The sequence below is a fragment of the Oenanthe melanoleuca genome, chromosome 18 (assembly GCF_029582105.1).
Source record: "Oenanthe melanoleuca isolate GR-GAL-2019-014 chromosome 18, OMel1.0, whole genome shotgun sequence".
In the NCBI taxonomy this organism is placed as follows: domain Eukaryota; kingdom Metazoa; phylum Chordata; class Aves; order Passeriformes; family Muscicapidae; genus Oenanthe; species Oenanthe melanoleuca.
The window spans coordinates 425,349-451,748 of NC_079351.1; the positions used below are offsets into that span (position 1 = coordinate 425,349).

Here is a 26,400-nt window from a genome sequence, read left to right on the forward strand (position 1 = left end):
TCCCCTGCCCCGGTGTCCCCTCCCCGCGGTCCCGGTGTCCCCTCCCCGCGGTCCCGGTGTCCCCTCCTCGGTCCCGGTGTCCCCTCCCACGGCTCGCCCCTGGCGATCGCACCGATCACGGCCGGGTGACAAAGACCGGGATTTATTCAGTTCCATCCTTCGATGCCCGTAGCCCCGGCGGCAGCGCTCCGGCCCCGCCGGGATCCCCCCGGTGCCCCCCGCGCCAGCGCGGGGCTAGACCAGCGGAGGGGCGGGGGAGCCTTTCAGTGCAGCTCGGGCAGAGGATGAGGGAAGGAGGGGAAGGTGAGGGTCGGTTACGCCGGCAAGGGGAGGCACAGCAGCACGGAGCAACAGGGATGGGCTTGAGGCACTTGCCAGGAGCCCCCGCAGGTGCGGGCTGGGGGAAGGAGGGCAGGAGGCACGGAGAAGCTGCCGAGGAGCCTGGCCGAGACAGGCTGGAGGCACGGCAGAGTGGGCAGGCTCCTCTGCAGCTGGAAAAGCAGCTCCCCGATGGCAAAGGCACGAGCCCAGGGCTGTGGCTGTACTCCCTCCCCTCTGAGCGTGGGCCACCGACAGCTCGCAGGGCAGTGCTGCCCTCGGTCCTTGAGCTGGGACTGCTCCCTGAGCAGCTGGGGACGCAGATCTCAACCTGTGAGGCAAACAGCAGTGTCAGAGGGGCTGCCACCCCCTCTGCCCCCAGGCTCGCTGTGCCCCCGGCTCACTGACCTGAGAGCCGGTGGCCCAGGCTGGCCATCTTGGCAGGATGTGACATTAGCCAGAAGTTCCGCTTGTTCTGCAATTTCTGGAACGGATTTGAGTCTCTCCTCCGCTCCTGCCTCATCTTCTTCATTTTCTTTACCTGTGCAGAGGTAGGAGAGCGCTCAGGGCAGAGTGCAGAGGCCCCAGCCTCCTCCCAGCTGCCCCAGCCCAGCACCCACCTTTCCTTTGTCAAACTCCTGGTCCCACTCATCAATGACAGTCTTGCTTTGGGCCAGTGCTGTGTCCCGAATGGCATCCTGGCTCACGGCCGAAATCTCACCTTGCCAGGTCAGGACTGCAGAGCAGCAAAGTCAGCAGCAGGATCCAAGGCTGAGCCCCTTGCTCCAGCTCCCCACCCTGTGCCACCCCTGCTTCCAGGAGCACCCCCTGCCTGCCCTGGGGTGGGGGAGCTCAGGCCCTGGCAGAGCTGGGGGTCTCTGTCCCCATCCAGGGCTTAGGGCAGGGGGGCTGCACGGCTGTTTGCCCGCCCAGGTGAGCCAGGATTACCTTGCTTGCCGTAAGCCCTATCCAAGGAATTCTGGAGCAGCTTGTCCACCACGCTGGACCCCTGGTCCTCAGGGGCTGTGCCAGCCCAACTGTTGGCCACAGGGCTCAGGGCAGCCAGGGAGTGCTTCTCATCCCCAGTCTGGTTGTCACTGGGATGTGCTGCAACTGCAGAAACAGCCAGGGTAAGGATGAGCCAGGGGAAGCAAGGGGAGCTACCATGTCCCTCCCTCTCCAAAGCAGATCTCATCCCACGAAACACCATTTGGACAGACAAGTCCTGATGGTTGAGAGTGTTTGGGCACAACACAAAGTGCCTGTCCTGGGGATCAATCAAGGGGAATGTCCCCACCTCCCTCTCCAGGGCACAGGCAAGGCCTGGGGCTGGGCAGGACCAGGCACTGCCAGGCAGCTGTGGGACCAGCAAGCACTGGGGATGGCACAGCAGTGCTCCAAGGGGACTCTGGGGCACACAAGCTGCTGGCTTGACCATGCCAGGCAGCAGACAGGGCACGAGGTCACACCTGGGGTGCTGGGGATGGTGGCAGGGACAGTGCTGACAGCCAGGCTGCTGAGGCTCTCCGTCCGCTTGCGTTTGTGGTGCTTGAGCTCTCCAGCCTCCACGCTCTGCTGGGTCTCACAGGGCTCTGACTCAGCTGTCCTAGAGCTGGGGAAGGCAGAGGGTCAGCTCACTCCAGCCAGACCAGAGTGGGACAGCCTGAACTCCCCAATGAGCAGCAGGGCACAGAGACACCTGCACTGCGCTCAGGGACAGGTGAACCCACCCACAGCAGGTGGGTGCTTCAGCTGGATGCCTGCTGAGTGCATCCCACCTGCAGAAAGATGAGAAGCCCCCAGACACAGCCCAGGGAGTCTGACCTCAGCCTCTCATATGCCCCTTGTCCCTCACCTGTCTGAGGACAGCATCCCAGAGCTGCACTCTTCTGTCTTCTCCAAAGGCCTGTCTTTGTTCTTATTCTTCTTTTTCTTCTTCTTCTTCCTCCTGAGGGGGAAAGTTGGCTCCATGCCCAGGTCAATACTGGGCTCTGGCACGTGCTGCTTGGGCCCACTCTTCATGTCCTGACAGACTGGACCATGGCTGGGACCCTTGTCTGCCACCTCCTTCCCCATGACAGATATGAAGTCCCCTGGAGAGATAATTTTCTTCTTGGGGGGCTTGGAGTCTTTATCAATTAAGTCCTTCTGAGAGCCAATGCTCTCCTTCTTGTGGGGCCTGGAGTCTTTGTCCTTGAAGCCCTCTGGAGAAACAATCCTCTCTTTCTTGGGAGGACTGGAGACTTCATCCATGTCCTTCACAGCCCCAGCACAAGGGCTCCTGTCTGTGCTGCGATGCTTCCTCTTCCGACGCTTCTTCCTGAAGGATCCCTCTGGCTCCAGCTGGCCAGATCCTGTCTCCCTGCTGCCAAAAGAAGGTGGTGTGAGGTGTGGGCAGTGGAACTGGGGTCAGCAGGGAGGCTGGGAGCTGAGCACGAAGCTGAAGGCAGACTTTTCAGGACTGGGAAGTTCAAGAGCAGTTGAGGACAGGCTGAAGAACAGAAGAGAGGCTGATCCCAAAGCCCAGAAACCCCTCTCTTCCTCCCTCCCCTGAGGTGCAGAAGAAAACACCCAACTGCTGCCATCTTGTCCACAAAACTGTAATCAGATGCTGCTCTGCAAGCACTCACAGGTCCCACAGCAGACCAGGAAAGAGAGGGTGCTGCTGCAGCACATGCTGCTGCTGAAGGCTACAAGGGAGACCCAGAGCAAGATCTAGACCAGGCTGGTGCCTCCTGATCCCATGAGACATTAGTACAGGCTCAGGGCCTGCAAGGCTCCCTCCCACTCTGTGCTGAAGTCAGCTCTTCTCAGATCTGGAGCAAGCCCTGCCAGCCCTAGAGAACAGAAAAGCTGGCCTGGCTGCAAGAAACCCCCAGGAGCACCCAAGGCTGTCACTGGCCTTCCTGCCACGAGGCAGCAATGGCACTGCTTACCTGGACTTGCCCAGAGGCCCAGCAGTGGAGTCAGGATGGGTGGTGACTGAGGACTGGGACTGTACTTGGTGGTCACTCAGGCTCACCTTCTGAGAGGGTTTGTCCTGCAGTTATTGACATAAATAAAAATGTGTGGTCTAACACCGAGGTTTCCATGAGCCAAGAGAAAAAGGGGAGCCCAGAGAAAGAGGAGGAGAGACACAGGCAGGGACAGGGAAGTGGGGGGTGGGGGAATCAGTGTGTTCAGTTAGAAAAACAAAGGAAAAAATAAATTTAAAGTTGTGGTACCCCAGTGCACCCTCCTGAGCCCACTCACTGCTGTGGAGGAGGCACCCCCACAGCCTGCTGCTGTGCCACCACCCCCCACCACTGCCCCAGGGGACAGGCAACCCCCAGAAGGTGCCAACGCCCCCCCACTGCAGGGACTGGAGCAGTCACCCCTCTGTCCCAGGCAAGGGGCAGGAGCCATCCCCTCTATCACTCAGGGATGTGGACAACAGCAGGGCTGGTCCCACACCCCAGCCCGGAGAGGGGGAGAGCAGCCCAGAGGGGTTAGGAGCTGGGCAGCTCTCCCCACCCACCCCTGGCCAGCAGGAGCCTGGCAGTAGCCCCACACAACCTGCTCAGAAGGCACAGGATGTCATCTGGAGCCTCTGGGCAGCAGCTCAGACTCACCTTTCTGTCTGAGAGCGCTGGTTTCTTAGCCAGCAGTGGTGCTGTGGTGCTGCCCCACTGCAGTGTGGCACTGCCCAGTGGGGAGGGTTTCACTGTGGCTGTCCCAGAGCTTTTGGGGGCAGCCAGGTCAGAATCTTTAGGGACAGCCAGCTTGGTGCCAGGGCCAGCGAGGAGGTGGGTGCCAGAGTCCCTTCCCTGAGAGGTGCAGAAGCTGCTGGAGTTGCTCCTGGCCTTGTGGGTCTCGTTGACCAGCTGCCCTACTGTGCTGCCCCAGGAATCCCTCTGCAGGGTCCTGGCCATTGCCCCACTGGGCTCCTGACTGCACTTGAGCAGCTTGGATGAGGTAGGTGGCTTCTCACTGGCTGAGCCCTGTGGGGGCAGCCCTGCCTTGGCCCCGCTCATGGTGCTGGTGGCATGGAAGCCTGCTCTGGGCATGCCAGGTGTCTGTGGCTTCTTGGGCCTCTGGACTGTGTCACAGCCCAGCGGTGTGGCCTTGTGGGGCAGTTTGGATGATGGGGTCTGAGAAGGCAGCTTTGACAGAGCAATTCCGTTTGTCAGCTTAGATCCCATCCCAAGAAAGCTGCGGGCAACAGGGACTCCAACATCACCTGGGGCTGGCAGCCCCTTCCCCAGCAGCTTGTCTTGCTTCTAGACAAGGAGAAAGAGACAAGGAGAAGTTCAGTGAGGAGAGTCAAGGAGCCATAGACACAGTGATACTGCCCTCCTCATGTCCTGCCAGGATTCCTGGGCTCAGCAGGATCAGGTTCTCTCCTGCACAACACCCTCCCACCCATCCACCTCCCAGCATGGCTGCAGGCCCCAGTGCCACGGAGGAGCAGCTCCTGGGAGCACCAACCCTCAGCACTCACCAGGCCCACGGGTGGCACAGACAGGGCCCCATTAATCTCAGTTTTCTTCATTAGCTTGGAGTCACCACCAGTGCAGCTGGGCAGGCTGAAGGCAGCTGTGGCCATGGGCCCTGCTAAGCTCTTCCTGGGGCTGCACAGCCTGGGAAGGCAGAGCACAGCCATGGGAATGTGGGTGAGCAGCACACACACGAGGAGGGGAGCCACAGGCTCTGAGGAGGTGAGGTGCTACAGCAAACCATGAGAAGGGGCTGGGACACCCCCTGCCATGCCCCAGCCAGAGCCAGCACATGCACAGGGGCTGCTTGGCAGGGGTGGGGGGCAGAAGGCACAGGGTGCTCTCTTACCTCAGGTAGAACAGCACATAGGCCTGCTGGTTGAGAACCACCTTGATGTTGCTGGGGTGGACCTCATGGTCATTCATTCGATACCACTGCCCATTGCTGGCCTGTGGAAGGAGAACACAGGATGTGGTCAGGCTGTGTCCAAGGAGAACAGGGTCAGGCTCTGGCCAGGGACCCTCCTGGCCTGCAGAGCAGCAGGAACAGCACCTGTCATCAGAGCCGCTCTCCCCAAAACCCCAAACGGCCCAGGGGCAGGCCAGGGAGCTCTGTCAGGGCAAACCTTCACTGCAGCAGAGCACAGCCTGTGCCCCATGTCCAGTGCTCCACACCACCCACCCTGCCAAGCCCCCTTCTTTCTGCACCCTAAAGCACCGAGCAGGCCCCAGCCCAGACAGGGTCCCAAGGCAGCATCCCAGGCTCACCTTCACGTAGCAGAAGTAGTGCCCTGCATTGCAGCTGTACCCAGAGTGCACCAGCACTGCATAGAGTCCATAGGTGATGGGATCGCCCTTGGGCTCCGACATGTAAGGGCGGATGTCCAAGAACTCAGGGTATCCCACATCCTGGGCAAAGAAAATGTCTCAGGAGCTGGCATGGCTTTCTTGCCAGAGCAAGAGCAGCTCTGCTGTGCTATGAGTCCCATCTCTTGAGGGAGGGGACATGCTCTCCCCAGGCAGAGACTGTGGTAAGGAAGATGCCAGGGTGAGCCAAACTTCCCCCCCTGGGAGCAGTGGGGAATGGCTGCAGGTCTGAACCAGGACCACCTCCTGCCCTGCTCAGGGGGCAGGACCCTGGGCCAGGACAGAGCCCTGGCTGTGGATCACTGAGCACTCACCTTGGTGATTTTCCTTCCACCTGAAGAGCCGCAAGTGCCAAAGCGCTTCAGTGAAATCGTGAGAACGTTGGAGGCTCGGTGGATGGTGAAACGTTTGCTGGCTGGCACTTTCTTCCTGCACCTGCCCAGGAAAAGCTCCAGCTAATCCAGCTGTTCCAACACCCAGACAGCTGCCTGGCCTGGCCATGCAGCATTGGCAAACCCGGTGGGAATGGTGCTGCTGACACCAGGCACTGCTCCATGGCCTTGCCCGCTGGCCCAGGTCTCACAAGGGAGCTGGGGAGCAGCAGGCTTCATCACAGGCTTCCATGGCCCTGTACCTCATGGCTTAGCCACAGAGCAGGAACAGAAGCCCTTCCATACTGTGGCAGCCCTCCCAGCAGCCCCCCACAGCACCCCACACTCACATGCTACACCTGTAAGCGTTGTCCCCACCCAGCTGCTCTGGCTTCACAAACAGCTCCAGGGCCCGCACGATGTTTGCAGCTCGCTGCAAGGACAGGGTGGTGTCAGGCCATGGGGGCCTGTCCTCACCACAGCCCCACTCCCTGCAGGGACCCCAGGAGAGAGCACACAGCACAGGACTGCAGGCTGCCCCGAAGTCCTGAGACTGCCCCTGGCACGGGGTGGTGGCTGCTGTGCCCCACAACACTGCCAGGCCTGCATGGAGGAGTCAGGACTCACATATGGGCAACAGGCACTGCTCTGAGACAGGGAAGGAGGTGCAACAGCAAGAGCTGCTCTCCCTCCTGCCAGCTGATTAAGGAACCTCAAAGCAGGAACACTCCCCTCATGAGCAGAGAGCCCCATCTCCAACCCTGCAGCATTACCTCGACCTCCAGTGTCACGTCCAAGTAAGGGTCATAGGTATCCGAGACAGTCTTGCACTCCAAACATTTCACTGCAAAAGGAAGAGCCATGAGCACAGCCTGGCACAGCACCAGCACCTGCCACACCCCAGCACAGCACAGACAGCTGCAGTGTGCCCCCAGTCCTCTGGGATACCAGCACCAGGACTGGCAGCCTTGCAGGAGGAGGTCCTTTTGCTGATGGCAAGCCCACAGCTTGGGTCCCACAGCCAAAGGCTTTCCCATTGCCACAACAGGGTCATGACCCACAAGTACTGCAGAACTGACTGACTGCAGCTCTGGGTAAGTTAAACATGCTCAGCCATTATCCCAAAGGGTTTTCCTGTCCTGGCCCAGGCCCAGACTGACAGTACTCACCACGGGACCGCAGGTAACCACCAAAGATCTGGTGAACCAGAGTTGTGGCCTGGGTCTGCCGATCCAACCTACAGAGAGACAGCAGCACCAGATCTCACACTGCAACAGCCACCCCTGGCAGACCCCTCAGGACAGCCCCCTCCATGCTCTAGCCAGTGGGCAGAGGGAAGGCACAGCCCCTGCCAGACTGCTCTCCCTGTGTCACAGCTGAGGGGTGACACCAGGCTGCTCTCGGAGAAGCAGAAGCTCTTGGTTGGAGCTCGGAGCTAGGTGCCAAAAAGGGCCTGGGGGAAGCTGCCCTTCAACAGCCACAGGGGCTGGGGCTGAGCTAGCAAGTAGGCCTGTGTCCCTCAGCAGCTGGGATGCAATCCCAGCCTGTAGCAGCCTCAGGATTTGGGGGCAGGACTGCAGCTATGCTGAGGTGGAGGAGTCAGCGGAAGGTGACCAACAGCCCAGAGCCCTGTCCCTGAGGGGCAGAGCTGGACCCCACACCCGAGGCCCTGGAGTCAGAACCTCCCCACAATAAGGCTGACCTGGGGCACATGTTCATTCCACAGTCCACTCCCGTGAGTGCAGGGGACCAGCAAGGGAACAGCAAAGAGCAGTGACGGGCCATGAGGCCCCACATACTTGGTGTAGCCATTCAGGCAGGCCTTCTGCATGGCATCGATGGTGTAGCGCAGGAACTCGTGCGCGTCCTCCTGCCTGCCGAAGCGCAAGTTATGGGAGATCTCTGCAAGAGAGGGAGGACTCACCACCTGAAGCAACAGATGCCATCCCTCCCTCCCTGCCTTCCCTGGAGCAAGCACTCTGGGGTTTGAGTCCCCTCAACCCAAACCAGACACCAGTCTCATGTCACAGAGGAAGCCCCTGGCAGCCCAAGAAGTCTCCAGGCACTCCGAGGCTCCGAGTCATCTCAGTGGAGCTGTTTGCCAAAACATGCCCCAATCCCACCAGTTCTGCTCCCACATTAGTCATGGGGCGGGAAGCCCTCCTTACTCTTGAGGTCTCGGATGATGGAGAGTGGCTTTATTGCATTGCCGCTGTTGGCAAAAGCCTGTATCGTGTGGTTTTGCATAGTGCACATCATGCAGAAGCTTCCGTGGGCACCTGGAGCAGGAGAGACAACGCGACATTGGGGACAAACCCAGGAGAGATGGAGCAGGACAGGGGATCTCTGTCCAACACAGCTCAGCCATGCTCAGTTTTCCCTTTGAGCTCAACGCTCCAGGACCATCCCATGCCACCCCGACCAGCACAGCCCATCACAGGACCAGCCACAGCAGCTCCCAGAGGAGACAGCATTCACACTGACAGAAAACAGGCCCCAGGTATGGTCTGGACAAGCCTGTGGGGCAGCCCTGAGGGGCAGATCCCACTGGCAGTCCTATGGATGGGGCTGCAAGGCCTGTGTGTTCCTTGTCGTGACAGCTCAGAGCAGCGCCTGCCACGCTGCTCTTTTGTGTCCCCACAATAAGGGGCTGTTCAGGACCCCCCAGCTGAGCCCCGAAGAAGCCAGCAGGCTCCACTGGGCCCATCTTTGTCCTGGCTACACCCAACAGAAACAAAGTCTCTCAGAGATAAAGATACCAAATTTGGGAAAATTGCTACGGCCAGGAAAAGCGAGTAGTGCCCAGGAGCAGCCTCTTGACAGAGAAAGTGGCAGAAAGGAGCAGGGCAGGGAAGGTGCATCCTGATCTCTGCACTCCCTCAGCAGAGGCAGGCACAGAGGTGCTGAGTACAGCACGGTGAGCAGGACAGGCAGACGCTGCTCCCCCCCTGACGCGGGGTCCCCACTCACAGGTGCGCCCGTGCTCCCGGGACAGCAGGTAGTTGGTGAGCGGCGGTGTGTAGGTCAGGCACTGCAGCGCCGAGTTCAGGAAGCAGGTGTTCCCCAGGTTACTGAGCCCCGCGCCCACACGGTGCACCCGCTCCCACTTCATGGAGAGGCTCTGGGCTGGGAAGAGCACCTTCTGCGGGGCGGGGATGCCGTCACCCGCGGGGCTCGGCGGGGCACGGCTGTGTCCTGCGGGGAGCGGAGAGTCAGCGCGGGTAGCAGCACGGGGGGATCCCTTCTCCCGCTCCACTTACCCGGGGGGTTCTGCGGCCGCTCCGGAAGGCTGCCGGGGCTGCCGGGCGGGCGGCGCGGGGCCTCGGCCCCGATGTGCTCGTACTTGCCCCGCAGGTGCTGCAGCTGCCCGGCCAGGCCGCGGCGGGCGGGCGCGAACTCGATGCGCTGCAGCAGCACGGAGCGGGCGGCGGCGCCCAGGGGCCGGCCCAGCTCCGCCGCCGCCTCCCGCCGCCCCGGCTCCAGCGCCTGCCGCAGCTTCTCCGCGATCATCGCCGAGGGCGGCCGGCTCGGCGGGCCCGGCGGCCGCGCCTGCGGACAGGGGGGAGAGGGGCGGCTGAGCGGGGAGCACCGTCCGGGCCCGGCCGCTCCCGTTGCTCTCCGGCTCTGCGAGCGACCAGCCGCCGCCACGGCCCCCTCAGTGGGTCCTCGGCGCCCTCAGCGGGTCCCTCGGCGCCCTCAGCGGGTCCCCTGGCCCCCTCAGCGAGTCCCCTGGTTCCCTCAGCGGGTCCCTCGGCCCCCGCCGCCACCCGCGGCCCCGGCCCCGGCCCGCCCGCCGCCATATGCGGCCCGGCCGCTCCCGCCGCTCCGCTCCCCACAGGCAGCCCGGCCGGCAGGGCAGAGGAGCGCGGCGGGACCGCACCGCAGGTCCCGGCGTCCCCCGGCCCGTCCCGCCCGGTGCCGGCAGCGCTCACCATCCGGGTCCCACCGCACGCACGTGTCGCCACACGGCCACTCGCCCGCCGCCGGCACAAACTCCTTCCGTGCCGGGCCTGAGGGGCGGCTCCGCCCCGCTCCGCTCCGCCTGTGGGCGGCCTCGCTGGGCACGGCCCGGAGCTCGGCACGGCCTGGAGCCGGGCACGGATCGGAGCTCGGCACGGCCGCGAGCCGGGCACGCTCCGCCCCAGACTCGGAGCTCGGCACGGCCCGGAGCTCAGCACGGCCTCGAGCTCAGCACGGCCTGGAGCCCAGCACGGCCCGGAGCCGGGCACAGGTCGGAGCTCGGCACGGCCGCGAGCCCCGGCTGCCGAGGCAAAGGCGGCCGGTAACCCCTCTCCCACAACGGGGACGTTTCCACGCGGGCCCGGCGACGATGCGGTACCGGGGTGGCGTCCCGGGCCTGCCCTGAGTCACGGCCCCGCCCCGGTCCCGCTCCCGCTCCCGTGGGATCCCGCCCCCGGCGCTGCCGATGGCATCCGAAGGTGGGCCCGCAGCAGCTCTTCCCCTCCCCGTCTCGTTCCTTTTCCTCCGGCGGCCCCGCGGGGATCGCTCCTCTCCGCAGATGAGGAGGGCCGGGGAAACCCGGGGGGTTCGGGGGGATCCCGGCCGAGCCGCCGCAGGGCCGAACCGGGGCAGCGCTCCCGGCCCTGTTCCCCCTTGCCCTGGAGCTCCCGGCACGGACCCTCTGCGGGTACCGGGGCGGCTCCAGCCTCGGACGAGGAGACGGAAATCACGGCACAGGGACGACAGAGCCGGCGGCAAAACAAGTGGCGATATTGAAGTCAAAGACAGAGGAGCAGCAGCGACAGGAGCACAACGGGTACAGCCATACAGAGCGCCCGGGATGCGCGGTCGGGACTGAGTAAAGGTTGGGGGTTTTTTTTCTTTTTCTTTCTTTTTAATTTTTCTCTTTAATATGTTGAAATTGCCCAGACTGGTCCAGTACGACATCTCAAACCTTACAGGGACGCACAGCATGAAAACCCCACTGGCACAGGGCTGCAGGGAGCATTCCCGGCACGCTCCCAAAGCCATGGGTGCAGGTGCCAGCGCCGCGACAGCTCCGCGGCGCACGCCAGCATCGCTGGGGCATGGGGATGGCTCAGAGAACTCGGGGCCGAGGGTTGGGAGGGGGCTCCAGAGGGGACAGGTTTTCCTGCAGCTGCCCTGCTGCCAGCTCCAGGCCCCACTCCCGACACTGCAGAGAAGGGGCTTGCCTGGCTGCAGCGGTGCTGAGGGCCATGGCGTGGTCCTGATCTGCACAAGGCAATGATGGACCCTGTGCCCATGCAGCCCGAGCTCCGGCCCCTAGTGCCCTGCCAAGGACTCCAGGCCAAGCCTGTGCAATGGTGGAATGGCAGAAGGATCTGTAGGAGGTTGCAGGGGAACGGAAACCCCTGGAGAGAGGGGCAACAGTGCATGGGTACATGTCAGGGGTCACCCCAGATGTGCTACCATGCCCCTCTGGCTTTCTGGGACAAGGCACCTGTGCAGGAGTGGTCTGGCCCTGTGAAAGGCCTGGAGCGCCTTGCTGGGGTTTCTGCCACACAGTAAAGCCCCTGCCCAGAGGGGTACCCTTCTGGCACCCCGAAGGCAGAGGTAGGTGTTGGGGGGTGCAGCAGGGTTGCCAGGCGCTGCGGTGGGGAGGGCTGTGTGTCTGGAGCTGTGGGGGAGGCTCCCGCAGCCGGGCACTGGTAGACCTGCTACGCAGCCAGGGCAGCTCCCACCACTCACAAGGGCTTCATTCCTTCCCAGCTGCCAGAGCCAAGCATGGCTGGGGGATTGTGTCCCTGGCAGGGAGGTCCCCACACCCTGCTCAGCCCTGCCACAAGCGAAGGATGGCCAGTGCAGCTGCGGGCTGCCAGGAGCCTGCCCAGAGCGGGTCCCTGTCCCCCACACACGTGTGGCAGCCACCAGGGCCCCCTGCGGCCGAGTGGATTTTCATGCTGTCTCCAGGATTTGATATCAGCGTGGACCAGTCTAACATCTCGCAGGTTTTTTTTCTACTGGCTACTGGAATGCGCTCGTTTGGCTTAGGGGTCCTCAATGTCGAGAAACTCTTGCTTGGGGGGGGCCATGCCGCGGTACCAGGCGCATGAGCCGTCGCTCCTCTTGATGCAGGCGTAGTGCTTCGCCTGCCGCCCATCCACGTTGTTCTTCTCCATGGCCCAGTCTGTCCAGAGACACTCATCCGACGAGGAGACGAAGCAGGGGATGGAGAGGCAGCGCGAGATCTGTGCACAACAGAGACTTGTCACCCGCCGAGCCACGGGGGCACTGTGCCAGGGGAAAGCAGCACGCTCTGCTTCATCCACCCTCCCAGCTCTGGACAGGGATGCCAGGCTGACCCTGCCCTGTGGGGCACGGTGGGGATGCAGCCCCAGTGCAGGGAACTGGGGAACCCCTGGTTGCCAGTCCCAGGGCTGGCCTTGGTTCCCAGCTGGAGGAAGACAGAGGGAGAGCTGCCCTTCCTGTCTGCCCAGCCACATGCTTTGTCCCTGCACAGTGTCACCCTTGAACGACAGGGAAGAGGATCTCACTGTGGGGCCCACCCCTGCCTGCGGGCTGCAGACCCTCCCTGCTGTGGGGCATGAGAGGCAGCCTGGTTGCTCACCTTGCACTCACAGCCCATCTGGTACCGCTGGTTTAGGCTCTTCTTCTGGGTTGGGGTCAGTGAGTCCCAGGTGGACACCAAGTCACAGAGCGTGATGTGCATCTTGCCATTGCCCTCTGACTTGCCTGGGGAGAGGGCAGACAGAGCACTCAAAGGGAGTCCCCCCAGGGCCTGGAGAGAGCCAGGGATTCTCTGAGCAGGAGCAGGAGGGGCAAGGGCACAATGTGCCCAGTGAGCAGGCACACATCAGGCATCTTGTGAGGCACATGGGGCGTCAGTCACTGTCCCGACAGGCCCGCAGCGCTCACCTGCGATCAGATACTCCTTCTTCCCGCCGGTGTCCAGCAGCCGGCCACACACGGCAGTGGATGGAGCCGTGTAGATGAACTCTATGTCCTGGTCGGGGCCCTTGAACATCTGGGGAGCAGAGGCAGGAGTGAGTGGCTGGTACAGGGGCCACCCCACCCCGCAGCGTCCTGACCCAATGTGCCCTGTTACCTTGATCTGCTTGATTTCATACTGGATGCGTTTGATGGGATTCCCATATATGTCGTTCCCCGAATCCACCTCTTTAGCAGAGACGGCCTTGGCTCGGATCACTGCAAGGGAGAGGTGAGGTAAGTGGGGGTCACCCACTCAGCCCCTGCATCTCACAGGTCTCCTGCCTTCAGAGGGGGCTGCTGCCCACAGCAAACCCCACTGCCTGCCTGGCTGCCCTGTCACCCGCTGTCCCCAAAGGGCTGGGGCTCTGGCACGTGCAGCACAGTGACCAGCAGCCCTGCAGCAGCACCCTCAACGCAGGTGATAAGCAAAGTTCACAGCAGGATCACCTGGCCCCAGGGCTGCTGAGGCTGTGGCACTGTGAGCCAGGGGACAGCTCTGCTGTGGCAGGGGCCCTGCGGTCATGCTGCTGCCACAGCCAGGAGGTGCGGTCCGGCATGTGAGTGCCCGGCACGTGGCAGTGACTGCAGGGGGCCAGGGGCAGGGCAGCCAGCTCAGCCTTGCTCACCGCCGGGGACATCGGGCTGGCTCATGCTGTGAGGCTGCCTGGGGCCCTGCACTGCCACCTGTGGCCCCCAGTTGTGCCCAGCTCCCTCCACCAGAAGTTCCATGGCAGCACCGGGGATGCTGGTGGTGAAGGGGACAGTGGCAGTCCCAAAGCCAGAGCTCCTGAGGGGGCCTGGCTGAAGGGCAGTGGCTGGCAGGGCTCCCTGCTCTGCCCCAACCAGCAGGACGGGCAGCTCCCCACCCTGCAGGGCTCCCCGGTGCCGTGCCAGCCCCCCGAGCACTGCTGGGCAGGGAACAGGGAGCTGGGCACTCTCACAGAGTTCATCCTGGCTCATGTCCCCACCGAAAGGTGCTGGGCTGGGAGCAGCCAGGGACAAGCAGAGGTCACCCACTGCCTGGCACAGAGGAGCTTCTCCCACCTGGCACGGCCAGGAAAGGGAATCTGACCGCACTCTATAAATACCATGGGGTGTGGGGGCATGCAGACAGGCTATTTAAGCTGAAGGTCAGGGGGGCATGGCAAGTGCCAACAGAGTTTACTCTGGAAAGGTGAAAGTGGCACCAACACGAGCAGGGACCAGGGAAGAGGATTCCCAAAATGGCCATCCCCAGTCACCGGCAGCACTCGTTCAGTGTGGGGCTGGGGGAAGCCACTGGGTGCTTTCCCAGCTGCTCCCATCCCTTGGGAAGGGCTGGGCTGCCCAGGCACAGTGGCAGCACCTCAGCCATGCCTGGGGACACTCCTCTGTCAGCTGTGTGCTGTGCCACCCAGCCACAGGCCACCCCTCGCCCTGCAGCCACCGCGTCCCCGCGTGCCGAGCCCTGCGCCACCAGTGCAACTCCAGTGCAACCAGTGCTGGCCCTGTGGCTCCCGTGCGGGGAATGGTTACTGGTTCAGTGGGCTCCAGCCTTTTCCATTCACGTGCTGATGAATCACTTGACAAAAATGCAGCCCGATTCTGGGTGGATTTGTTCTGAACAGTGCGGCTTTGTGGAGGGGACGACTGCGCTGTGCTTTCCCCGCCAAGACCCCGCAGCGCAGCCAAGCAGCTCCACGCCCGCCAGGAACCAGGGCAGCGGAGGGAGCCCTGAGGAGAGCCTGGGACCAGGAGGCTGGGCGAGGGATGGAGGAACCCCTGGGTGCCCAAGATCAGCAGTCAGACCTCTCCAAATGCCAATGCCCCCACTGGCCTTGTCACCCACCACTCCTGCTGCCAGCTTGGGCACCCAGCAGCCAGGGAGCGCTGGCCCTCTGTGAAGATGAGCCAAGGCTCTCTGGCTCCTGGGGCGCATGGCGGGCACAGCACACGGTTGGCACTGGCTGACCCAAGCTGGACCATGTTGGAAATGCTCCTTCCCCAGGCAGGCCAAGCAAGAAGGTGTTCTGTGGGAGCAGAGGGTCTCCTGGCAGGGTGGGACCCCCACTGGTGACATCTCCTGGGCAGGTCCCCAGGGCTGCCATAGAGAGGACTCTGGATCCTCCAGGGACAGAGAGACCCTGCATGGTAAGCAGGTCCCCTTGCTGCCCTCTGCCACCAGCATCAGTCCCACTGCATCAGTGCCACAGTGCAGCTCCAGGAGCAAAGCTGGGGACACGCAGAGTCACCCAGTGCCACAAAAACACCAGGTTATCGCTGAGCTTGCCATTGTTGGGGTTTGTCCTCCCTGGCCCTATGTGGGACTATCCCACCTCAGGGCACCCCTGTGCTTTCCTGTTCCCCATGGGAAGAAGGGCAGAGAAGGACCCTTGGCCATGGGACCCCCCTTCTGGCCCCAGACTTGCAGAATGGCTGCCCCTTCCTGTGCTATCCCACCCCAAACCCACCAAGCCACCCTCCCACACCCACCCGCAGCTGCCCACGGTCGGCAGAGGCCACTGCTGGGCTGGATGCCCAGGGAACAAAGCTCCCTTCTCCAGGGCTGCTGGCAGCAGAGGAGCTGGCTGCCAGGGCCGGCACTGCCCGCTGCCTGCCTGGCACTGCCAGCCCAGGCATCTGACCCCTTGGTGAGGGCAGCCCTGCGGTCACTCCAGCCCTGCTTGGGGCCAGCAGACGTGGGGAGATAGCTAACCACGCGGGGAGCGATTCCTGCAGGAATGCACCCCAGCCCTGCCCGGTGCAAAGCCCACAGCCACCTCCCAGGTGCTCGCTGGCACCCCAGCGCCTGCCCGCGGGCCAGCGGCATCACCCGGCCTGGCACGGCGGTCTGGGGTGCTGAGGCTGGAGGCACACAGGGCTGAGCAGGGCAGCCGGCAGCGGGGTGCCCAGCAGTGCCCGCGGGGCGGCGAGGGGCAGCGCGGGCAGCGGGTCCCGCTCGCCCGCCGGGGCTGCGCGGGAGCCACGGGCTGAGCGCTGCCGTGGCCGCTGCGTCATTCCGGCCGCTGACGGGAGCGGATGGAGCCCAATCAGCGGCAGCCCCCGCGTCAGCCCACGGCCCCTCTGCGCCAGCCGCACGGGAGGGCTCGGCTGCCGCGCCGGGCAGGGCGGCACCGGGCACCGGGCACGGCTACCGGGCACAGGCACCGGGCACCGGGCAGGTTTGCAGGCAGCTGCACTCCTGCAGGGACAGCTCCAGCATTGCCCCGCAAATCCCCTCCTCTGCCCGGTTCCCGGAGTGTGTAGCCCCCACACTCCCCGTGCTGTCCCGAGGAACCGAGCACTGGCACCGCTGGGATCAGTGCGATGCTGTCGGGAGCTGCATCCCGGCTGCCCCTGCCCTGCTCCCCTGCCCCATCCACTGCCTGCTGCCTCGCAGGGGCAGGGCTCTGCCTAGAAGGGCTCAGCATCACCCCCTAGCACCCCACGGCCCCACGCTGCTCCAGAGGAGATGGAGCAGAAGCTGAGTTTCCTGCTGCGGCCCCTGGTCTGGCTGTGGCACTGCTGGGCAGCTGAGCATCTCCTGCAGCAGAGCAGCCCAGCAGAGCAGCCACCAGGCCCCACTGCCTGGGCACAGCCCCAGTGAGGGATGGCTCATGGGGCAGCCCCAAGCCCTTGGGCCCTGCACAAAACCCCTGCAGGACATGCAAGCTCAGGCTGGCAGGTTCTAAGTCACCAGACCCAGTGACACAATCCCAGCTCCTCTAGGACCCTCAGGCACCCCCTACCCAATGCCAAGTTGCATCTGCCTCCCCTTGCACCACCTGGAAGTGCAGCCCTGGGCTGTGGCTGCTCCAGTCCCTGCACAGCAGAGCAAGTGTAGGGGCAGCTGCAAGGCCAGAGGGATGTGGGGGACATGGCAGCGCTGCCCACACTATGGAGAGGAGATCCCAGGGCCAGGATCCCCAGGACCCCACACTGTGCTCACCCTCATACCCCATACTGAGGGTTGAGCATGAGCCTTGGGGCCCGTTCCCCTTGGGTGCACACACCCCACCCTGCAGGACATCAGCCATCCCCACGCCACCACATCCTGTCAAGGGCCCAGCCTGAACACAGGTGCCTCCAGCCACAGCAGCTGGGACAGGTCCCAGCAGCACCAGGCGCCCCAGGTTCTCCTGGGCTCCACACACCTGCTGGGACGGAGCATCCCAACTCCAGAGAGCATCCAGGGGAAGACCAGAAGCAGCAAAAGGATCACAGGATCATCCCAGGTTGTGCCCGCTCTGTCCCCAAGCCCAGCACTGTTTTCGCTTAGGCCCACACGAGGCACATTTGATCCACGCGAGGCACACACACCCTCGGGCTGGGAGCCAGGAGGTGCCAGCGCTGCCGGCAGCGCGGCTGGAGGCTCGGCAGGACGGGCACCTGCTGAGGGCAGCAGGGCAGCTGGAGAGCAGAGCCCAGCCAGGCCTCCCGGGGGACGCTGCAGACAGCCAGGGCTGCCGAGACAGACAGACAGTGACTCAGCAGCTGAGTCAGGGCTGAGCCGGCACCCCACGATGGGCCGTGAGTCACGAGTGCCCCGAAAGCTGATCCTGACAGCAGTGTGATGGGAAGCCACAGCCGCGCTGCCCGAGCAGGCACAGGGCATCCTGTGAGCCACGGGCACCAGCTCCAGCAGCAGCTCCAAAAATCCAGCGCTCCATTTTGTCTGAAAAGCTCCCTGTCCCCAGCACGCCTCGTGGTGAGGCTGGGCACTCGAGGCAGCAGCCAAGTGCTGCGGGAGTTGCTCTCACGGAGGAAATCGCTGGGAGCGGGGTCTGGAGGGACGCCCGTGAGGAACACCCTGGATCTGGAGCAGGGGACAGGGCAGGGCCATCCAGAGGCTGGAGCTGCCTCAGTGTTTGGGAATGTTACCTCTCCAGCTGAGGCTGGGAACGAGCCCGCGAAGGAAAGCGCCGGGAACTGGGGCCGGCCTGTTCGGTTCATATGTTAAAATTTAATAAGGGCATTATTCATAGAAAGAGGAATCCAGACCCCGGCGCTGCCAAGCCCTCCCTTTCAGCAGCATCCAAGCCGAACAAAATGGGATGGGGGAAAGGAAATGCCTGGAAATAAGGCGCAGACAGCGGTGACCGAACCGTGGCGGCAGCTGCCGGGGCCGGGGGCTCCTCCGGGCTCCGGGCCGGTGCCGCGGCCGCACTCGGAGGGTCCCGGCCGCTCCCGGGCCCCAGCCCCGCGCTGCCACGTACCTCCGCGGTGTCACCGGAGCGGGGGGAGGCCGGGCCCACCCGTGTCACTCACCGGGGGGCGCCCGGGCAGCACCCGGCCCCGGCGTAGCCGCGCTCCGCTCGCCCCTCGCCGCCCCCGGGAGCCCCCCCCGGGCCGGCGGGAGGCGGCGCGGGCTGGGACGGGCTCAGCCCGGGCGGACGGACCGCGCCCGGCCGCGCATCCGCAGCCGCCGCCGGCCGCCACACCCCCGACGGGCCGGGCAGGTGCCGGGGGGCTCTGCCCGCTCCCCGCCCGCCCCGCCACAACTTTGCGGCGCTTCCCCCGCGGGAAGTCGGCGCGGGCGGGGGCTCGGGGGGCTCGGGGCGGGGTCGCCCGCGGCGCTCACCTACGTCGGCGTTGCAGAAGGCCTGTTGCGGGTGGATGGGCGAGCAGCTGCAGGCGTCGGCCGGGCGGGCCCTGCCGAGCAGCAGCACGGCCAGCCAGGCCAGCAGGCTGGGCAGCGCGGCGGGCATGGCGCGGGGCTGCGGCCACCCGGCCCCGATCCCGCACGCACCGCCGGGCCCGGCCGAGCCGCCGCCGGGAGCTGGGGTCCGGCCGGGGCGGGCGCTCTGCGGGCCGCCGCTCCGCTGCCTTGGCGGAGCCGTTCGCTTCCTCCCCGCCGCGCTCGGCCTCGCTCTTTAACGTGCTCCGGGGATCTGCTGCTCCTCCTCCGCGTGGCGCGGGGCCAGCCCGGCTGCGCCCGCCCTCCGCGGGATGCGGCTCCGCCGCGGCCGCTGCCCCCGCCCCGGCACGGCCCCCGCCGCGGGCACCGGCACCGGCCGCGCCCGCCCCGCCGCATCCCGGCCCCGCCGCCCAAACCCCCGCTCCGTGCTGCCCCCCCAGGGCTGGGATGGCCGGACAGGAGCAGTTCTGGCCGCGCCCGAGGATTCCTCCCCACCGTCATCCCCTCCGACCCAGCTCGTCCCACTCCGAGTTCCCCCGGCTGCTCCCTGCTCCCACTGCGGGTCCTGTGCCACTGGAACTCCCCCCCGAGGCAGCAGCTCCTGCCCTGGAGCACAGCTCCAAAAACCCACCACGCCTCTGCTGTTTTATCCCGGTGGGCAGCTCAGCCCCCAGCTGCTTTTGGCTCATTCTGCCCAGCGGGGTGGTGACAGAACTGGCAAGGGGAAAGTGAGAAAACTGCTGGCTGAGATAAAGGCAGTTTTACAGGTGAAGCAAAAGCCACACACAAGCAGAGCAAAGCAGGAATTCTTTCACCCCTCCCCGTGGCAGGCATCCCCAGGGCAGCGGGGCTCCACACATGGCAGTGACTCGGGAGCTTCTTTCCCCAGCTCCATACACCAAGTGTGATTCCCTGCGGTGTGGAATATCCCTTGGGTCAGCTGTTGTATCCCCTCCCAGCTCCTGTGCCCCCCCAGCCCCTCATTGGTGGGATGAACAGGCCTCAAGCTGTGCAAATGCTGCTCAGCAGTAATGAAAACATCCCTGCTATCAACACTGCTCCCAGCACAAATCCAAAACACTGCCCTACACCATCTAATATGGAAAAGCAGACTCTATGCCAGTCCACACCCACGCACTGTGTCACCATGGAGGTGTCAGGATGCTGCTGCTGTCACTGTACCTGCACTCTGTGCCTGGCTGGCTGCTGAGTGCTCCATCTCCTCAGCAGTGCCTTTCTCCCAGACAGGGAGGGACACAGCTTTGGAGCACAGCTGGGCTGGGTGTCACCAGCATGTGTTGGCAGGACAGCCACAAAATGTGCTCCTGAGCCAGCCTCCTGCCACAGCACTGCCATGGATACTCGTGGTAGAGGGTCCTAACAGAGATGCTCAGTCTCCAGGATGAGAAGAAACAGCAGAAGTGGGCAGCTGGACCTGGCCCAAACCTGGAGTGAGCTGCAGGGAACACAGGGGAGGTGACAGCACCAGCAGCGCTGGGTGCTGGATGGCACCTGGAGATGGGCCCCCGGTTGCCAACTCCCCTGTGGGGCTCATGGTCTGCAGAGCTCCAGCAGCAGCAGGATCCCTGCTGGTCCAGCTGCCTGAGGCACTGGTGCTGCTGTGAGGGCAGAGCAGTGCTGAGGGCAGGGGCCCGGGATGCTTCAGGGGACAAGAAGGGACCAGGCAGCAGGGACAGCCACTGGCACAGCCCTGGGCCACAACAGGTGCTGTGGAGCTGCTGTGCTGGGCTGGGAGGGTGAGTGAGGCCAGCAGAGATTGCCAGCCCAAGTGCAAGGGGTGGCTGAGTGGCCCTCATGGACTGTGGCCAGCTGGCACCCAGTGCGGGCTGCCAACGCATCCTGGGTGCCCTGGGCCAGCTGCTGCACGGTCCCGAGGCCACGTGCAGGGGCCAAAGGCAGGTCTGTCACAGCGCTGGGGACAGGTCTGTGTCTCCAGACAAGCCCAGCTCTGGCCGAGTCATTGTCTGGGCTAAATGAAAACACATGTCTGGCCCGTCCTCGCTCTGCATGGCTCACGGAGGTGCTGACACTGTAAACAGGGGTGGGGGGAGCAGCTGGCTGCGTTCTTGGGAGGGCCCCATCCACTCTGCAGAGCCTTCCACCCAACCACAGCCTGGCTGCTGCCAACTCCCCCAGCACGGCTGCACCCCATGGCCACGGCACAGAGCAGTGCCAGGACATGACACAGGGACACAGGGACACAGGGACACAGGGGCACAAGGGCCCCCAAACCACAGTGGCCAGGCCCAGCTCTCTGAAGCTCTGCTTGCTGGCAAACCTGTCCTAGGGGCAGTGTTAAAGGGGGCCAAACCAGAGACACCACAGAGCCAAACGCTGGTCCAGGTGTGAGGAGATGCTGCCCATGACCTGGGGCAGGGCAGGCCTGAGCCAGCCCAGGAGCTGCAGCCCCCTTGGTCAGAGGGGTCAGGAGGGCCCCCAGGCCAGCTGAGGCCCCTTTGACCCTTGTGGCTCCTGAAACCACACAAGTTCCTCCTGGGGGCCACGGGCTGCGGCTGCAATTTCACAACATGCTGGCAAGCGTGGGGAGGGCTCCCTGGCCAAAGCCCTGGGCTGCTGTGAACGTTTCTCAGCTGTTGCCGGCCCTGGGAAGCAGAACTGGAGCTGCTGGCCCTGCTCCTGCCCCGAGCACAGCAGCCCTTGGACAGCACGGCTGCACTGCCGCCAGCTCCCCGCAGTTCCTGTCAGGAAGGGCTCAGCTCTTCCCAGCCAGGACTTGGAGCAGACACAGGGCCAGCACAAACACACACATCTCTGAGGGTGTGGCCTGGGAATGGCACTGGGATGGGCCCACTATACATCTGGCCACAGCTGGTGGCCCATCACCCACACTTGCTCCCCCTGCCCCCAGGCACTGCCACTGTGCTCCGTGTGAAACTTTTCTCTGAAACAGAACAGCAGGCCCCAGCCATCACCTCACCTTATGGGAAAAAGGAAGGAAAACCAGCTTCTGCAGAGAAAGCCTGATGAAATCCCCCAAGTCTGACCTGCTCCCCAAGGCTGCACACCCCCCTCCACCCAGGGAGCCCCAGACCACACGAGAGCTGCAGAGCTGGGGCTCAGCTGCAAACCCAGAGCGGGGATGTCACCAGAGCCACAGACCCACCGCAGATGGCTCTGCCACAATTCAGGGCTGGGCACCAAGGGCTGCAGGGGGACCTGCCTGGGTGCCAGCACTGCAGGACTGGACACTGTCCTGGGGCCAGGAGCACCCTGTGGTGGCAGTCCCTGGCCACCAGGTGCCACTGCCGAAACACTTGCACCACACCTGCTGCAGCTCAGCCAACTTTTACAGGAGAGCCCAGGACAGAGGACAGAGCTGGGAGCGCTGCCTGGCATCCCTGACGGAGCCCGGGCTGGGAGCTGGGCCTGTCCCCAGGCTGCCCTCACCAATCCACTCCAGGTGTCTGTTAAATAAACTCAATGCCCTCGTACTTCACACTCCCAATCCTGGTCTCGGGCAGGAGGAAGCGCCCATCCAGCGTGAAGGCCATGATGTAGCTGGAGATCTTCCCGTTGTCCTCCTCCGACTTGAGCGCCACGATGATCTGGTCGTCCGTGTTCGGGATGAACTTGAAGGAGGAGAAGCCGTGGGTGGGAACCACGTCGCCCACATGGCCCACGGTGACATCCCCGAAGTCCTGCGAGGAGCTGAGCAGCAGGTTGGTGCCGCGCCGCTCGTCCGCCCGCTCGCTGTAGCGCTCGTGGCTGGCGCGGCGCGGCAGGAAGAACCAGCGCTGCAGCGTGTCGCTCCACGAGGCCGACTCGTGGATCAGGTACCCTGCGGCGGGAAGGGCGGCGTGACACACGGCCACGGGCCAGGCTGGGGCGGGCCCTGCCCTTCCTTCCCCTCCAGAGCACCCCACAGCCCTGCACAGGCGTGCCCTGTGACCTTCTCTGCCCCAATTCCTCCCGGAGTCAGGCAGGGGCACCCAGCACACCCCACTCTGCCTGGGGGCCCAATGCCAGCTGAGCCACCCTTGGCAGAGGAAAATGACCAGGACAAGGGGAGATCTCTGGCCTCCAGCAGCCTCTAAACCTGACCCAGTGCCAGTATCCCTGAGGAAGGCGGCTGTATGGCTCTGCAGCCTTTGAGCCTGTGGGATATGGGGTGGCAGGAGGCTGCCCTGCTCCATACCTGGGGGCCGGATCCCTGCTGCAGCCCTCAGCGCGTTGTAGTTTGTCACCCAGTTCTCGTGGCTCACGTCACCCTTGTAGCCAACGACCTTCACCCACTGGGGGTTCTCGTTCACCACCTCCCCTGTCGTGGTGGTCCACTCCTTGCCCAGTCCCCCCACATAGAGGTGTTCATCCTTCACTGCCAGCCACTCCGCCTTGAAGCCTGTGGTGGAAAGAATGGCACGAGGGGGGCTCAGTCAGCACGTGGCCGTCAGACTGTCCCACATACCCAAACCCTACAGCCCTGAGCCCGCTGCTGGGCACAGCAGGCAGCCAGCTGCTCTCTGGGCAGGAACTGCCCTGCCTTGGTCGGGCTCAGAGCTCACAGAAAAGGGGCACTCCACCCTGGCAAGCTGAAAAGAGCCAAGGGCTCCACAGGGCAGGATGGGAGCTCACCTTTCCCCACAGTGCCGTCCCCATCTGGGAGGATCACCCAGGGCACCACCTTGTTGCCCTCGATCTGGTAGACCACACCTGTCCGGTCATCCACGGCGTACAGCTTCCCGTTGAACACCACCAGCTCCGAGAGCTCCATGCCCCGGCCCTTCTCAGCCAGGTGGGACTGCAGCAGGCTCTCATCCTTGTCCCACTCCACCGTCACTCTGTCCCCACTGTCTGACAGGACCAGGTAGCCCTTCTTCAGGTAACTGAACCAGGTGTGCTCCTGGGCGCCGCGGGAGCGCGTGTCCAGGTCGGCGATGACGGCGATGCGGTAGCGCACGCCCTCGGGGTTCCTGTGCGGCGGGGACAGCGGGTAGGTGTCATTGTAGCGCTGCCCTGCCTGCCGGCCCGGCTGCCAGGCGCGCGGGCTGGGGGGGCCGTGCCGCGCCGGCGAGGAGCGGTGCAGGCAGACCAGCAGCAGCACCAGCCCCAGGCCGGCGGAGGACAGCACGATGGCCTTCCAGCGCAGTCGGAAGCGAGGGTCTGCGCCCTTGGTCATGGACGCGAGCACGGGCAGACCACCCACGCTGATCCGGAGAGGGCTCATAGACTCATGGCAGGGCGGGACTGGCATCAGAGAGGGGGCGAGCAGAACCTGGCAGGAAGAGGGGAGGGAGGAGGTCAGGGAGCTGGGTTTGGTGCTGACTGAGCTCGGGGGCAGCAGAACACAGCCACGAGGGGCCCCATCCCCTCTCCTGCAGCAGAAGGTGCTCCCGCCTCATGCAGGTAAGAGCCACCCTGCCCAGGGGCTGTTTGCTGCTGCAACCACCCTCAGCCCCTCTCACCTGGCTGCCTCTGCGCCCCCTGACCAGGAGCCCCAGCGTGTTGGCAGGATTGCACTCCGGCACACCCGGCACCTCTACCTGTGCCATGGTCACTGCAGCTCAGGCAGCGAGCTGAGGCACCTGGCTCAAGGTGAGCCCGAGTCACAGTGCCCTGCAGGCTCCCCTCGGGCGGCAAGGATGACCCTTGCTGCCTCCAGAGCGGCTGGGTAGCCCGGCCCTGCTCCCATGGCCCTGAGAATCCAGTGACGAGCCCTGGGCTTGTCCCCAGGCACACAGGGACACGGCGAGACACGTGGCAGCTCCGCCCCAGAAGGATGCCAACACCTGAGCAGGAAGCGCAGTGCCAAGGGACACACAGCCTGGCCTGCCCAGCCCCACAGACACTCCTCTCATCCCTGCCCGGGCTCACGGCGTGTCCTCCCCACGAGAGCATCGTGAGCACCCCCGGGCTGTGCCCACCCTCGGGCCGGGGGTGCCAGCAGTGCCTCTCGGGGTCACCTCCCTCCCTGCGGCACAGAGGACGCGGCAGCAGCCCGGGCTCCCGCAGGCGGGCACTGCGGGCGGCCAGCAGCCACCGCTGGAGCCGTGCTCGCCCCGTGCCGGGCAGCGGCGGCAGAGACCCCATCCCGGGGCAGAGACCCTATCCCGGGGCAGAGACCCCATCCCGGGGCAGAGACCCCATCCCGGGGCAGAGACCCCATCCCGGGGCAGACATCCCACCCCGGGGCAGACATCCCACCCCGGGGCAGAGATCCCACCCCGGGGCAGAGATCCCCAGCTGCCCTGCCAGGGCTCTCCCCGTCCCGCGGGCTCTCAATGTGCCTTTCAGCACGGAGGGGCGAACAGAGGTGGCATTGAGCGTGCGGGGCCGGCCCCGGACAGCACGGAGCCCGCGGGCCGGGCACGGGAGCGCCTCCGGTCCCGTCGGACCCCGGAGCGAGGGCCTGGGCAGAGCCCCGGGACCCCTCTCGGTGCACTGGCCCCACCGCGTTGGTAGCCCGCTCTGAGCACGGCCACGGGGAACCCTAAAAACGTCGGGGCACGGTCAGGGGGTCCCCCGGTATGGACACGGGGACCGACTGACACTCCCGGTATGGACACGGGGACCCCTCAATACCCCCGGTATGGAGACGGGGACCCCCAACACTCCCGGTATGGACACGGGACGCCTCTCTATGGACACGGGGACCGACCGGCACCCCCGGTATGGACACGGGGACCCCCCAACACCCCCGGTATAGACACGGGACGCCTCTCTATGGACACGGGGACCGACTGGCACCCCCTCTATGGACACGGGGACTCCCCGCCTCCGCCGGGCGCGCCCTTGGGGACCCCCGCGCCCCCTCTCCGGCCGATCTGACGGGCAGCCGGGGCACCGCCCGCACTGAGCGAGGATCCCCGCGTCCCCGGGACCTCCGCGCCGGGCACAGCCCCGGGGACCCCCGGGCAGGGTGCTCGCGGTCCGCGGTGTCCCCGCCCGGTGCGGACCCCCCTTCCCGCCGGCCCGGCCCGCGCCCCCCGCCCGTGTCCCCGCTCACCGCGGCGCCGCCTCCCCGCGCGCAGCCGCCGCCTACAGCTCCCGGCGGCCCCGGGACGGCGGCGCCCAGGCCTTCCCGTGTGCAGAAACTACAGCTCCCAGGAGACCCCGCGCGCCACAGCACCGCCACCGCTCCGCCCGCAGTGCCGCGGGGGCTGCCGGGGGCTGTAGTCCGCGCTGAGCAGGGCCCGCCGGAGCCCTGGAGCCCGGCGGCGGGGACAGTGCGGGACCGAGCGGGAGCCGAGCCGGCTCTGCGGGGTGGGCACAGCCGGGCGTGAGCCCAGTGCTGCCCTGCTCCAGCCCGCAACACATTCTGTCCTTATCCCGCTTGTCCCCTCTGTCCCGCCGCCCCTCGGGGTGGCGGAGCGGGGCAGAGCCAGCCCCGCGCCCCGGGACCCGTGTGCGTGTCCGGCTGCCAAAGGCCGGAGCGCGGTGCTGCCCTCGGGGCTGGGAGCGGGGCCAGCTGCACCCTCCGGGATGCGGGTCCCGCAGCACTCGGGGGGCACATGCCGGCTGCTCTCCCGGTGCGGCGGCCCCGGGGCACGAACGGGACAGCGGCGGGTCCCGGGGCAAGAACGGGACTGCGGCGGGTCCCGGGAGCACGAACGGGACAGCGGCGGGTCCCGGGGCAAGAACGGGACAGCGGCGGGTCCCGGGGCAAGAACGGGACTGCGGCGGGTCCCGGGAGCACGAACGGGACAGCGGCGGTCCCGGAGCACGAACGGGACAGCGGCGGCCCCGGGAGCACGAACGGGACAGCGGCGGGTCCGGGAGCACACATGGTTAAGGCAGCCGCGGGCGCACATCTGGCGGG

General features: G+C 65.1%; 3 protein-coding genes across 5 annotated transcripts; all 3 read right to left on the minus strand.

Annotated features, from left to right (window-relative positions):
* Positions 1–126: 126 nt before the first annotated feature.
* USP36 (ubiquitin specific peptidase 36) lies at positions 127–10,033 on the minus strand. 2 transcript variants are annotated; one of them, XM_056505653.1, is made up of 20 exons: positions 9,964–10,033; positions 9,292–9,580; positions 9,002–9,226; positions 8,200–8,310; positions 7,831–7,933; positions 7,201–7,268; positions 6,805–6,875; positions 6,382–6,464; positions 5,975–6,095; positions 5,562–5,702; positions 5,143–5,243; positions 4,799–4,937; positions 3,930–4,577; positions 3,255–3,358; positions 2,174–2,683; positions 1,788–1,930; positions 1,267–1,431; positions 939–1,054; positions 727–859; positions 127–649 (listed from the first exon to the last, which is right to left on the minus strand). In XM_056505653.1, exons 1-20 carry the CDS (start codon positions 9,964–9,966, stop codon positions 645–647), a joined length of 3,279 nt encoding a protein of 1,092 aa, XP_056361628.1. In that variant the 5' UTR covers positions 9,967–10,033; the 3' UTR covers positions 127–644. The 2 variants fall into 2 exon arrangements, with proteins under 2 accessions (XP_056361628.1, XP_056361629.1); XM_056505654.1 differs by lacking the exons at positions 7,831–7,933; positions 8,200–8,310; positions 9,002–9,226; positions 9,292–9,580; positions 9,964–10,033 and adding an exon at positions 7,734–7,819.
* A 707-nt stretch (positions 10,034–10,740) lies between these two features.
* On the minus strand, positions 10,741–18,881 carry TIMP2 (TIMP metallopeptidase inhibitor 2). The gene is made up of 5 exons (XM_056505657.1): positions 18,546–18,881; positions 13,101–13,201; positions 12,911–13,019; positions 12,603–12,727; positions 10,741–12,222 (listed from the first exon to the last, which is right to left on the minus strand). The coding sequence occupies exons 1-5, from the start codon at positions 18,670–18,672 to the stop codon at positions 12,022–12,024; spliced, it is 663 nt and encodes a 220-aa protein (XP_056361632.1). The 5' UTR covers positions 18,673–18,881; the 3' UTR covers positions 10,741–12,021.
* Positions 18,882–21,913: 3,032 nt separating this feature from the next.
* CANT1 (calcium activated nucleotidase 1) lies at positions 21,914–25,682 on the minus strand. Of its 2 annotated transcripts, none has more exons than XM_056505656.1 (4): positions 25,588–25,682; positions 23,217–23,856; positions 22,780–22,983; positions 21,914–22,422 (listed from the first exon to the last, which is right to left on the minus strand). In XM_056505656.1, exons 2-4 carry the CDS (start codon positions 23,833–23,835, stop codon positions 22,052–22,054), a joined length of 1,194 nt encoding a protein of 397 aa, XP_056361631.1. In that variant the 5' UTR covers positions 23,836–23,856; positions 25,588–25,682; the 3' UTR covers positions 21,914–22,051. The 2 variants fall into 2 exon arrangements, with proteins under 2 accessions (XP_056361631.1, XP_056361630.1); XM_056505655.1 differs by lacking the exon at positions 25,588–25,682 and adding an exon at positions 24,047–24,238.
* Between the last annotated feature and the right edge of the window lie 718 nt (positions 25,683–26,400).